The following is a 14,703-nucleotide window of genomic DNA, read 5'->3' as shown; positions in this document are numbered from 1 at the left end:
ATCACATACACACACACATACATATACATACATACACACACACATATACATATACACATAAACACACATACACATATACATATACACACACATACATATACACACACACACACATACACAGTACCACATCACATACACACACACATACATATACATACATACACACACACATATACATATACACATAAACACACATACACATATACATATACACACACATACATATACACACACACACACATACACAGTACCACATCACATACACACACACATACATATACATACATACACACACACATATACATATACACATAAACACACATACACATATACATATACACACACATACATATACACACACACACATATACACAGTACCACATCACAGAAAACATGTGATAACTGTGCATTTGTGTAACTCAGATTTGAGCTGTTACGGACATTTGCAGCTGTGATTATTTTTACTGTAAGGCTGTGAATTGTACAGCGTATAGCAGGGCCTGAAGCTATAATCGAAACAGGCAGCTCTGGGGTCTTGTGCTGCTCACATGTCATCTTCTGGTACAAGCCACAGTCTCATTTCACCAGGTCGGCCTATAAAGTAACTCTCTAATGCTTCCCGCACTTAACCCACGCTCTGCTGCACACACTCCCGGGTACCTACCGTCAGTGAGCTGCTGCTCCAGGTCTTTAATTTCCTCTGTCTCTTTGGCGATCCGGGACAGCATCTCATCTAGCCGCCCTTCTAGCTGTTTGTACTGCCTGTCCATCATGTCAAGTTGCTGTTCCTTACCTGCTTTCTGAGCCTTTACATGGGACTGGAAAACAAGAAAAACATTTTACAACTAAAGAAAACAAGAGAGCAATTGTAAAGTCAAACTATAGATTTATAATGTTTTCATCTCTTCCCAGCAGACAACAGGTTAATGTCTGAGCAGAAGGAAATGCTACTTTTTGTCCTTTAGCGAGCTGCTGTTTGTAATAATTAACTAGGTCCCTAAACCATCTTTATGTGCTACAGCGAACAGCACATATGTCTGTGTTTATGCTGAGACCAGATGATAAGGGAGAGGTACCAGCCTGTACCTTCTGTTAGTCTTCATCTCTTCCCAGCAGACAACAGGTTAATGTCTGAGCAGAAGGAAATGCTACTTTTTGTCCTTTAGCGAGCTGCTGTTTGTAATAATTAGCTAGGTCCCTAAACCATCTTTATGTGCTACAGCGAACAGCACATATGTCTGTGTTTATGCTGAGACCAGATAAGGGAGAGGTACCAGCCTGTACCTTCTGTTAGTCTTCATCTCTTCCCAGCAGACAACAGGTTAATGTCTGAACAGAAGGAAATGCTACTTTTTCTCCTATAGCGAGCTGCTGTTTGTAATAATTAGCTAGGTCCCTAAACCATCTTTATGTGCTACAGCGAACAGCACATATGTCTGTGTTTATGCTGAGACCAGATGATAAGGGAGAGGTACCAGCCTGTACCTTCTGTTAGTCTTCATCTCTTCCCAGCAGACAACAGGTTAATGTCTGAGCAGAAGGAAATGCTACTTTTTGTCCTTTAGCGAGCTGCTGTTTGTAATAATTAGCTAGGTCCCTAAACCATCTTTATGTGCTACAGCGAACAGCACATATGTCTGTGTTTATGCTGAGACCAGATAAGGGAGAGGTACCAGCCTGTACCTTCTGTTAGTCTTCATCTCTTCCCAGCAGACAACAGGTTAATGTCTGAACAGAAGGAAATGCTACTTTTTCTCCTATAGCGAGCTGCTGTTTGTAATAATTAGCTAGGTCCCTAAACCATCTTTATGTGCTACAGCGAACAGCACATATGTCTGTGTTTATGCTGAGACCAGATGATAAGGGAGAGGTACCAGCCTGTACCTTCTGTTAGTCTTCATCTCTTCCCAGCAGACAACAGGTTAATGTCTGAGCAGAAGGAAATGCTACTTTTTGTCCTTTAGCGAGCTGCTGTTTGTAATAATTAGCTAGGTCCCTAAACCATCTTTATGTGCTACAGCGAACAGCACATATGTCTGTGTTTATGCTGAGACCAGATAAGGGAGAGGTACAAGCCTGTACCTTCTGTTAGTCTTCATATAAACACAATGACACGTTACCTGCGTCTTATCAGGAAGCAGCTTTCTCATTAGCAACAATGAGACTGACAAGAGTAATGATGTCTGGCTATATTAAAGGGATAGTAAAGTCCAAATTAAACTTTTTATGATTCAGATAGAGCATGGAATTTTAAACAACTTTCTTATTTTCTTTTATCATCAAATTTGCTTTGTACTCTTGTTGTTATTAGTTGATAGCTAAACCTAGGTAGGCTCATATGCAAATTTCTAAGCCCTTGAAGGTTGCCTCTTATCTGAATGCATTTGACAGTTTTTCACAGCTAGAGGGCGTTAGTTCATGTGTTTCATATAGATAACATTGTGCTTACACACATGAAGTTATTTAAGAGTCAGCACTAACTGCCTGAAATGGAAGTCTGTCAAAAGATCTGAGATAAGGGGGAAGTCAGCAGAAGCTTAGATACAAGGTAATTACAGAGGTAAAAAGTGTATTTCTAGAACAGTGTTGGTTGTGCAAAACTGGGGAATGGTAAATAAAGGGATTATCTATCTTTTTAAACAATAACATTTTTGGTGTTTATGTATTAGTCAGTGCAGCACAGAAAGCCTTTCTCAGCTTGAACCTAAGATTAGAAGACACAAATGTCCTATTGAGGGTGAGTAGATGAGAAAGTTACTAGTCACAAAGGGAATCTTTATGTTACATCTTGTTACTAAGCAGCCTGTCTGCACATACTGACGGGGAGCCGAGCTCTGCCAGTTACCTATATATTTACTAGTCACAAAGGAAATCTTTATGTTACATCTTGTTACTAAGTAGCCTGTCTGCACATACTGACAGGGAGCCGAGCTCTGCCAGTTACCTATATATTTACTAGTCACAAAGGAAATCTTTATGTTACGTCTTGTTACTAAGGAGCCTGTCTGCACATACTGACCAGGAGCCGAGCTCTGCCAGTTACCTATATATTTACTAGTCACAAAGGAAATCTTTATGTTACATCTTGTTACTAAGGAGCCTGTCTGCACATACTGACGGGGAGCCGAGCTCTGCCAGTTACCTATATATTTACTAGTCACAAAGGGAATCTTTATGTTACATCTTGTTACTAAGGAGCCTGTCTGCACATACTGACCGGGAGCCGAGCTCTGCCAGTTACCTATATATTTACTAGTCACAAAGGAAATCTTTATGTTACATCTTGTTACTAAGGAGCCTGTCTGCACATACTGACCGGGAGCCGAGCTCTGCCAGTTACCTATATATTTACTAGTCACAAAGGAAATCTTTATGTTACATCTTATTACTAAGGAGCCTGTCTGCACATACTGACCGGGAGCCGAGCTCTGCCAGTTACCTATATATTTACTAGTCAAAAAGAAAATCTTTATGTTACATCTTGTTACTAAGCAGCCTGTCTGCACATATTGCCGGGGAGCCGAGCTCTGGCAGTTACCTATATATTTACTAGTCACAAAGGAAATCTTTATGTTACATCTTGTTACTAAGGAGCCTGTCTGCACATACTGACCGGGGAGCCGAGCTCTGCCAGTTACCTATATATTTACTAGTCACAAAGGAAATCTTTATGTTACATCTTGTTACTAAGCAGCCTGACTGCACATACTGCCGGCGAGCCGAGCTCTGCCAGTTACCTATATATTTACTAGTCACAAAGGAAATCTTTATGTTACATCTTGTTACTAAGGAGCCTGACTGCACATACTGCCGGGGAGCCGAGCTCTGCCAGTTACCTATATATTTACTAGTCACAAAGGAAATCTTTATGTTACATCTTGTTACTAAGGAGCCTGTCTGCACATACTGACTGGGAGCCGAGCTCTGCCAGTTACCTATATATTTACTAGTCACAAAGGAAATCTTTATGTTACATCTTGTTACTAAGGAGCCTGTCTGCACATACTGACCGGGAGCCGAGCTCTGCCAGTTACCTATATATTTACTAGTCACAAAGGAAATCTTTATGTTACATCTTGTTACTAAGGAGCCTGTCTGCACATACTAACCGGGAGCCGAGCTCTGCCAGTTACCTATATATTTACTAGTCACAAAGGAAATCTTTATGTTACATCTTGTTACTAAGGAGCCTGTCTGCACATATTGCCGGGGAGCCGAGCTCTGGCAGTTACCTATATATTCACTAGTCACAAAGGAAATCTTTATGTTACATCTTGTTACTAAGCAGCCTGTCTGCACATACTGACCGGGAGCCGAGCTCTGCCAGTTACCTATATATTTACTAGTCACACAGGACATCTTTATGTTACATCTTGTTACTAAGCAGCCTGTCTGCACATACTGACCGGGAGCCGAGCTCTGTCAGTTACCTATATATTTGCTAGTCACAAAGGAAATCTTTATGTTACATCTTGTTACTAAGCAGCCTGTCTGCACATACTGACCGGGAGCCGAGCTCTGCAAGTTACCTATATATTTACTAGTCACAAAGGAAATCTTTATGTTACATCTTGTTACTAAGCAGCCTGTCTGCACATACTGACCGGGAGCCGAGCTCTGCAAGTTACCTATATATTTACTAGTCACAAAGGAAATCTTTATGTTACATCTTGTTACTAAGCAGCCTGACTGCACATACTGCCAAGGAGCCGAGCTCTGGCAGTTACCTATATATTTACTAGTCACAAAGGAAATCTTTATGTTACATCTTGTTACTAAGCAGCCTGTCTGCACATACTGACCGGGGAGCCCAGCTCTGCCAGTTACCTATATATTTACTAGTCACAAAGGAAATCTTTATGTTACATCTTGTTACTAAGCAGCCTGTCTGCACATAATGCCGGGGAGCCGAGCTCTGGCAGCTACCTATATATTTACTAGTCACAAAGGAAATCTTTATATTACATCTTGTTACTAAGGAGCCAGTCTGCACATACTGACCGGGGAGCCGAGCTCTGCCAGTTACCTATATATTTACTAGTCACAAAGGAAATCTTTATGTTACATCTTGTTACTAAGCAGCTTGACTGCACATACTGCCGGGGAGCCGAGCTCTGCCAGTTACCTATATATTTACTAGTCACAAAGGAAATCTTTATGTTACATCTTGTTACTAAGCAGCCTGACTGCACATACTGCCGGGGAGCCGAGCTCTGCCAGTTACCTATATATTTACTAGTCACAAAGGAAATCTTTATGTTACATATTGTTACTAAGCAGCTTGTCTGCACATACTGACCGGGCGAGCCGAGCTCTGCCAGTTACCTATATATTTACTAGTCACAAAGGAAATCTTTATGTTACATCTTGTTACTAAGCAGCCTGTCTGCACATACTGACGGGGAGCGGAGCTCTGCCAGTTACCTATATATTTACTAGTCACAAAGGAAATCTTTATGTTACATCTTGTTACTAAGCAGCCTGTCTGCGCATACTGACCGGGAGCCGAGCTCTGCCAGTTACCTATATATTTACTAGTCACAAAGGAAATCTTTTGTTACATCTTGTTACTAAGCAGCCCGTCTGCACATACTGACGGGGAGCGGAGCTCTGCCAGTTACCTATATATTTACTAGTCACAAAGGAAATCTTTATGTTACATCTTGTTACTAAGGAGCCTGTCTGCACATACTGACGGGGAGCGGAGCTCTGCCAGTTACCTATATATTTACTAGTCACATAGGGAATTTTTATGTTACATCTTGTTACTAAGCAGCCTGTCTGCACATACTGATGGGGAGCGGAGCTCTGCCAGTTACCTATATATTTACTAGTCACAAAGGAAATCTTTATGTTACATCTTGTTACTAAGGAGCCTGTCTGCACATACTGACGGGGAGCGGAGCTCTGCCAGTTACCTATATATTTACTAGTGACAAAGGGAATCTTTATGTTACATCTTGTTACTAAGCAGCCTGTCTGCACATACTGCCGGGGAGCCGGGCTCTGCCAGTTACCTATATATTTACTAGTCACAAAGGGAATCTTTATGTTACATCTTGTTACTAAGGAGCCTGTCTGCACATACTGCAGAGGAGCCGAGCTCTGGCAGTTACCTATATATTTACTAATCACAAAGGAAATCTTTATGTTACATCTTGTTACTAAGGAGCCTGTCTGCACATACTGACGGGGAGCGGAGCTCTGCCAGTTACCTATATATTTACTAATCACAAAGGAAATCTTTATGTTACATCTTGTTACTAAGGAGCCTGTCTGCACATACTGACCGGGAGCCGAGCTCTGCCAGTTACCTATATATTTACTAGTCACAAAGGAAATCTTTATGTTACATCTTGTTACTAAGGAGCCTGTCTGCACATACTGACCGGGAGACGAGCTCTGCCATTTACCTATATATTTACTAGTCACAAAGGAAATCTTTATGTTACATGTTGTTACTAAGGAGCCTGTCTGCACATATTGCCGGGGAGCCGAGCTCTGGCAGTTACCTATATATTCACTAGTCACAAAGGAAATCTTTATGTTACATCTTGTTACTAAGCAGCCTGTCTGCACATACTGACCGGGAGCCGAGCTCTGCAAGTTACCTATATATTTACTAGTCACACAGGACATCTTTATGTTACATCTTGTTACTAAGCAGCCTGTCTGTACATACTGACCGGGAGCCGAGCTCTGTCAGTTACCTATATATTTACTAGTCACAAAGGAAATCTTTATGTTACATCTTGTTACTAAGCAGCCTTTCTGCACATACTGACCGGGAGCCGTGCTCTGCAAATTACCTATATATTTACTAGTCACAAAGGAAATCTTTATGTTACATCTTGTTACTAAGCAGCATGTCTGCACATATTGCCGGGGAGCCGAGCTCTGGCAGTTACCTATATATTTACTAGTCACAAAGGAAATCTTTATGTTACATCTTGTTACTAAGCAGCCTGTCTGCACATACTGACCGGGGAGCCGAGCTTTGCCAGTTACCTATATATTTACTAGTCACAAAGGAAATCTTTATGTTACATCTTGTTACTAAGCATCCTGTCTGCACATATTGCCGGGGAGCCGAGCTCTGGCAGTTACCTATATATTTACTAGTCACAAAGGAAATCTTTATGTTACATCTTGTTACTAAGGAGCCTGACTGCACATACTGCCGGGGAGCCGAGCTCTGCCAGTTACCTATATATTTACTAGTCACACAGGACATCTTTATGTTACATCTTGTTACTAAGCAGCCTGTCTGCACATACTGACCGGGAGCCGAGCTCTGTCAGTTACCTATATATTTACTAGTCACAAAGGAAATCTTTATGTTACATCTTGTTACTAAGCAGCCTGTCTGCACATACTGACCGGGAGCCGAGCTCTGCAAGTTACCTATATATTTACTAGTCACAAAGGAAATCTTTATGTTACATCTTGTTACTAAGCAGCCTGTCTGCACATACTGACCGGGAGCCGAGCTCTGCAAGTTACCTATATATTTACTAGTCACAAAGGAAATCTTTATGTTACATCTTGTTACTAAGCAGCCTGACTGCACATACTGCCAAGGAGCCGAGCTCTGGCAGTTACCTATATATTTACTAGTCACAAAGGAAATCTTTATGTTACATCTTGTTACTAAGCAGCCTGTCTGCACATACTGACCGGGGAGCCCAGCTCTGCCAGTTACCTATATATTTACTAGTCACAAAGGAAATCTTTATGTTACATCTTGTTACTAAGCAGCCTGTCTGCACATAATGCCGGGGAGCCGAGCTCTGGCAGCTACCTATATATTTACTAGTCACAAAGGAAATCTTTATATTACATCTTGTTACTAAGGAGCCAGTCTGCACATACTGACCGGGGAGCCGAGCTCTGCCAGTTACCTATATATTTACTAGTCACAAAGGAAATCTTTATGTTACATCTTGTTACTAAGCAGCTTGACTGCACATACTGCCGGGGAGCCGAGCTCTGCCAGTTACCTATATATTTACTAGTCACAAAGGAAATCTTTATGTTACATCTTGTTACTAAGCAGCCTGACTGCACATACTGCCGGGGAGCCGAGCTCTGCCAGTTACCTATATATTTACTAGTCACAAAGGAAATCTTTATGTTACATATTGTTACTAAGCAGCTTGTCTGCACATACTGACCGGGCGAGCCGAGCTCTGCCAGTTACCTATATATTTACTAGTCACAAAGGAAATCTTTATGTTACATCTTGTTACTAAGCAGCCTGTCTGCACATACTGACGGGGAGCGGAGCTCTGCCAGTTACCTATATATTTACTAGTCACAAAGGAAATCTTTATGTTACATCTTGTTACTAAGCAGCCTGTCTGCACATACTGACCGGGAGCCGAGCTCTGCCAGTTACCTATATATTTACTAGTCACAAAGGAAATCTTTTGTTACATCTTGTTACTAAGCAGCCCGTCTGCACATACTGACGGGGAGCGGAGCTCTGCCAGTTACCTATATATTTACTAGTCACAAAGGAAATCTTTATGTTACATCTTGTTACTAAGGAGCCTGTCTGCACATACTGACGGGGAGCGGAGCTCTGCCAGTTACCTATATATTTACTAGTCACATAGGGAATTTTTATGTTACATCTTGTTACTAAGCAGCCTGTCTGCACATACTGATGGGGAGCGGAGCTCTGCCAGTTACCTATATATTTACTAGTCACAAAGGAAATCTTTATGTTACATCTTGTTACTAAGGAGCCTGTCTGCACATACTGACGGGGAGCGGAGCTCTGCCAGTTACCTATATATTTACTAGTGACAAAGGGAATCTTTATGTTACATCTTGTTACTAAGCAGCCTGTCTGCACATACTGCCGGGGAGCCGGGCTCTGCCAGTTACCTATATATTTACTAGTCACAAAGGGAATCTTTATGTTACATCTTGTTACTAAGGAGCCTGTCTGCACATACTGCAGAGGAGCCGAGCTCTGGCAGTTACCTATATATTTACTAATCACAAAGGAAATCTTTATGTTACATCTTGTTACTAAGGAGCCTGTCTGCACATACTGACGGGGAGCGGAGCTCTGCCAGTTACCTATATATTTACTAATCACAAAGGAAATCTTTATGTTACATCTTGTTACTAAGGAGCCTGTCTGCACATACTGACCGGGAGCCGAGCTCTGCCAGTTACCTATATATTTACTAGTCACAAAGGAAATCTTTATGTTACATCTTGTTACTAAGGAGCCTGTCTGCACATACTGACCGGGAGACGAGCTCTGCCATTTACCTATATATTTACTAGTCACAAAGGAAATCTTTATGTTACATGTTGTTACTAAGGAGCCTGTCTGCACATATTGCCGGGGAGCCGAGCTCTGGCAGTTACCTATATATTCACTAGTCACAAAGGAAATCTTTATGTTACATCTTGTTACTAAGCAGCCTGTCTGCACATACTGACCGGGAGCCGAGCTCTGCAAGTTACCTATATATTTACTAGTCACACAGGACATCTTTATGTTACATCTTGTTACTAAGCAGCCTGTCTGTACATACTGACCGGGAGCCGAGCTCTGTCAGTTACCTATATATTTACTAGTCACAAAGGAAATCTTTATGTTACATCTTGTTACTAAGCAGCCTTTCTGCACATACTGACCGGGAGCCGTGCTCTGCAAATTACCTATATATTTACTAGTCACAAAGGAAATCTTTATGTTACATCTTGTTACTAAGCAGCATGTCTGCACATATTGCCGGGGAGCCGAGCTCTGGCAGTTACCTATATATTTACTAGTCACAAAGGAAATCTTTATGTTACATCTTGTTACTAAGCAGCCTGTCTGCACATACTGACCGGGGAGCCGAGCTCTGGCAGTTACCTATATATTTACTAGTCACAAAGGAAATCTTTATGTTACATCTTGTTACTAAGCAGCCTGTCTGCACATACTGACCGGGGAGCCGAGCTCTGCCAGTTACCTATATATTTACTAGTCACAAAGGAAATCTTTATGTTACATCTTGTTACTAAGCATCCTGTCTGCACATATTGCCGGGGAGCCGAGCTCTGGCAGTTACCTATATATTTACTAGTCACAAAGGAAATCTTTATATTACATCTTGTTACTAAGGAGCCTGTCTGCACATACTGACCGGGGAGCCGAGCTCTGCCAGTTACCTATATATTTACTAGTCACAAAGGAAATCTTTTTTTTTTTTTTTTTTTTTATAAGTTTTTTTATTGAGGTTATAAAACATATATTACAGGCAATTTTATATCACGTATTTCCAAGCATATAAAGAAGCCATAATCACTGACAAAAATGTAAAGCTCAGATAATATGACAAAGCAGTTGTACAATGAAAGCCTAAGAAAACAAGTGAAAAGAAAAAAACGTGAACCTCATATTTTCTGTTAAGACATTTCCCCATATGATGTAGTAAGGCATTAAATGAAATCATATCCCCATAAGATATATAGAGGCCTCTCTTGGGCCCCCTGGAGTAATTACATGGCCTATTCGGGGACTTTGGGGAAGGAGTAAAACAACAAACTGGGCCACTCTTGGACCCAAAATGTAGTGCAAAATGGGAATTGATCGACATCAAAAACCGCGAGCTGAGCTCATAGAACAAGCGACTAACTGTAGAAAACTAAAAAACAAACTTTGATTAGGTGCAAGTAGGTTAGTTATTAAATGATAATGATATCATATGAAGGGCAGCCCGTGAGTCATAGGAGCTAAGTAGAGTATGTAAAAGGACAGATTGCTGTTAGTCTGGCTAAAAGAGCCTTTGGAGTAATATAGCTCACTGAAAAGGTGGGTCTCTTTTGTTCCAGGGTGCAGTAAAGTAAACTGGTATGTCTATTCAAATGGGCGGGAATGGGAAAGTATAATAAGGTATGCCAGCCCCACAGTAGATGACCATGTGTAGTATTTTAGGGAGAAAAGTTCAGCCCCCCATAGTCAAGTTAATAAAAGCCTCCAGAGAACATTTAGAGACAAGTTATACGTCAGGCTGTCATTATCATATTTTTTCATGCAGGGTATTGTGCAAAATTAGCGCAGAAGCTTGGCGGGCTGATTTACTAAAACAGAAACTTAAGGCGCTCTACTAAACATAACCTTAGCATTCTATAAACAAATGTGTTAGCATATTAAGTTTATACAAGAACTAAGTCATACCTCTGAGGCTGTGCACTATACTAAAGAAGGGATAGGTATGGCTGGATAATTTAATGTTAGCATCTGTGTAAGGGCTTCTGCATAGCTGAATAAAGGCCATAATTGCCTGAGTGGGTTTCTCACGCCCTAGCATAGTTCCCTCAGAGCAAGCGTTGAGAGCCTAACAATGAAGCTAAGGCACTTTGCTGCATATTATTATGAGAGTTGCTGTCCCCCTCTGTTTTAGATTAGGAAATTTAGGGGTATACTTTCATATACAAACAAACCCATTGACAGGCACACCAAAAACAGTCTATATATATAAAGAAACTTAATAAACTGCTATAGAGTAGGAAAGTGGTAATAACATAGGTATAAACATGGTGAGTATAAGCATATGGTTACACATTGTGAGATAGGAATACCATTACACCACGAGTCACATCACTCATTAAATATTTTTAACCTGGTTGCTTGAGGTGCCAAGTCCTGTAAAAAGTTTAAGTGTCCACAAACAAGGGGTTAATCAACCATCAAGAATAAGCCTGTTGGCCCCGGGAATAGCGACAGACAGTATGTAGCAGAGATAGGGGTGAGGATTGCCTCTTACCCTGTTAAAGATGGATGCCTCAGCCTATCCCCATTCTATCCAGGGACTGTTCCAATCTCTCCTGGGGGCTCATCCCAGGGAGCGTCATGTGTAGTGATCTAAGTGCAGGTGGACCATGTACTCGAGACCAGTTCCCTGCTATACTGTGCGGGCTATACATAAAGGGACCGCCAGTTCCAGAGATACTCCAAATGCGGCGACCATGGCCCGCATGCCCAGATGGGGGCTGTGTTACCAGGAAAGCGTCCTTTGACATTGGGCACGATATCTTCCCATTCCGGCTAACCGCTGTGCTCCGCAAGCTCCCTCCTGCTTGTCTTGCTGCTGTCAAGAGTGAGCCGCGATCTGTGTCCCTGTGTTGCCTTAGAGGGTAAGTAGAAGCAGGGCTCTGATCATGCGGATCCCGTTGCCGCTTAGTCTCGTCTCCCAATGCACTAGTTATGGGCCCTTTAGCAGCGACGTGTGCTCCTGCTAGTTTCAGGAGGTTGTAGGCTTCTGCGCTCTTCACAAAGGAAATCTTTATGTTACATCTTGTTACTAAGCAGCTTGACTGCACATACTGCCGGGGAGCCGAGCTCTGCCAGTTACCTATATATTTACTAGTCACAAAGGAAATCTTTATGTTACATCTTGTTACTAAGCAGCCTGACTGCACATACTGCCGGGGAGCCGAGCTCTGCCAGTTACCTATATATTTACTAGTCACAAAGGAAATCTTTATGTTACATCTTGTTACTAAGGAGCCTGTCTGCACATACTGACCGGGAGCCGAGCTCTGCCAGTTACCTATATATTTACTAGTCACAAAGGAAATCTTTATGTTACATCTTGTTACTAATCAGCCTGTCTGCACATACTGATGGGGAGCCGAGCTCTGACAGTTACCTATATATTTACTAGTCACAAAGGAAATCTTTATGTTACATCTTGTTACTAAGCAGCCTGTCTGCACATACTGACCGGGAGCCGAGCTCTGACAGTTACCTATATATTTACTAGTCACAAAGGAAATCTTTATGTTACATCTTGTTACTAAGGAGCCTGTCTGCACATACTGCCGGGAGCCGAGCTCTGCAAGTTACCTATATATTTACTAGACACAAAGGAAATCTTTATGTTACATCTTGTTACTAAGCAGCTTGTCTGCACATACTGACCGGGAGCCGAGCTCTGCCAGTTACCTATATATTTACTAGTCACACAGGACATCTTTATGTTACATCTTGTTACTAAGCAGCCTGTCTGCACATACTGACGGGGAGCCGAGCTCTGCCAGTTACCTATATATTAACCAGTCACAAAGGAAATCTTTATGTTACATCTTGTTACTAAGGAGCCTGTCTGCACATACTGACCGAGAGCCGAGCTCTGCCAGTTACCTATATATTTACTAGTCACGAAGGAAATCTTTATGTTACATCTTGTTACTAAGCAGCCTGTCTGCACATACTGACCGGGAGCCGAGCTCTGCCAGTTACCTATATATTTACTAGTCACAAAGGAAATCTTTATGTTACATCTTGTTACTAAGGAGCCTGTCTGCACATACTGACCGGGGAGCCGAGCTCTGCCAGTTACCTTTATATTTACTAGTCACAAAGGAAATCTTTATGTTACATCTTGTTACTAAGCAGCCTGTCTGCACATACTGACCGGGAGCCGAGCTCTGCCAGTTACCTATATATTTACTAGTCACAAAGGAAATCTTTATGTTACATCTTGTTACTAAGGAGCCTGTCTGCACATACTGACGGGGAGCCAAGCTCTGCCAGTTACCTATATATTTACTAGTCACAAAGGAAATCTTTATGTTACATCTTGTTACTAAGCAGCCTGTCTGCACATACTGACCGGGAGCCGAGCTCTGCCAGTTACCTATATATTTACTAGTCACAAAGGGAATCTTTATGTTACATCTTGTTACTAAGCAGCCTGTCTGCACATACTGACCGGGAGCCGAGCTCTGCCAGTTACCTATATATTTACTAGTCTCTGTCACACATGCATTGCATTTACTATAGAGTCCAGTAGACTTACTGCAGTACTGTTATTTTCATATGTAATTACAGGTATACCTCATTTTATTGTGATTCGCTTTATTGCGCTTTGCAGATATTATTCTTTTTTACAAATTGAAGGTTTGTGCAACCCTTTGTTGAGCTAATCTATCAGCACCATTTTCAAACATATATATATATATATATATATATATATATATATATATATATATATATATATATATATATATACACACATATACACACATATAAATACATACATACACATGTATACACATATAAATACATACATACACAAGTATACACATAAATACATACATTCATACATAAACATGTATACACATATACATACATACGCACATGTATACACAAATAAATACATACATACACAAGTATACACATATAAATACATACATACACAAGTATACACATATAAATGCATACACAAGTATACACATATAAATACAAACATACACATGTATACACATATAAATACATACATACACAAGTATACACATATAAATACATACATACACACATGTATAGACATAAATACATACATACACAAGTATACACATATAAATACATACATACACATGTATACACATATAAATACATACATGCATATGTATAAACATATAAATACATACATACACACAAGTATACACATATAAATGCATACATATATATGTATACACATATAAATACATACATACACAAGTATACACATATAAATACATACACACATGTATACACATATAAATACATGTATACACAAGTATACACATATAAATACATACATACACAAGTATACACATATAAATACATACATACACACACATAAATACATACATACACACACACATGTATACACATATACATACACACATGTATACACATATAAA

General features: G+C 40.7%; 1 protein-coding gene across 1 annotated transcript in view; it reads right to left on the bottom strand.

The window, feature by feature from the left end:
- The window catches only part of LOC128643584 (centriolin), a gene marked incomplete at its 5' end in the record, with an annotated part of 183,765 nt that overhangs the window by 120,230 nt on the left and 48,832 nt on the right, over nucleotides 1-14,703 (bottom strand). Inside the window, one exon of the mRNA XM_053696427.1 lies at nucleotides 665-818. Coding sequence (XP_053552402.1) covers nucleotides 665-818 — 154 coding nt within the window. The remainder of the gene's footprint in view (nucleotides 1-664; nucleotides 819-14,703) is intronic.

This window comes from Bombina bombina, unplaced genomic scaffold (assembly GCF_027579735.1).
Source record: "Bombina bombina isolate aBomBom1 unplaced genomic scaffold, aBomBom1.pri scaffold_755, whole genome shotgun sequence".
In the NCBI taxonomy this organism is placed as follows: domain Eukaryota; kingdom Metazoa; phylum Chordata; class Amphibia; order Anura; family Bombinatoridae; genus Bombina; species Bombina bombina.
The sequence above is the reverse complement of the archived record's forward strand: the minus strand, read 5'-3'. Positions and strand labels throughout refer to the sequence as shown.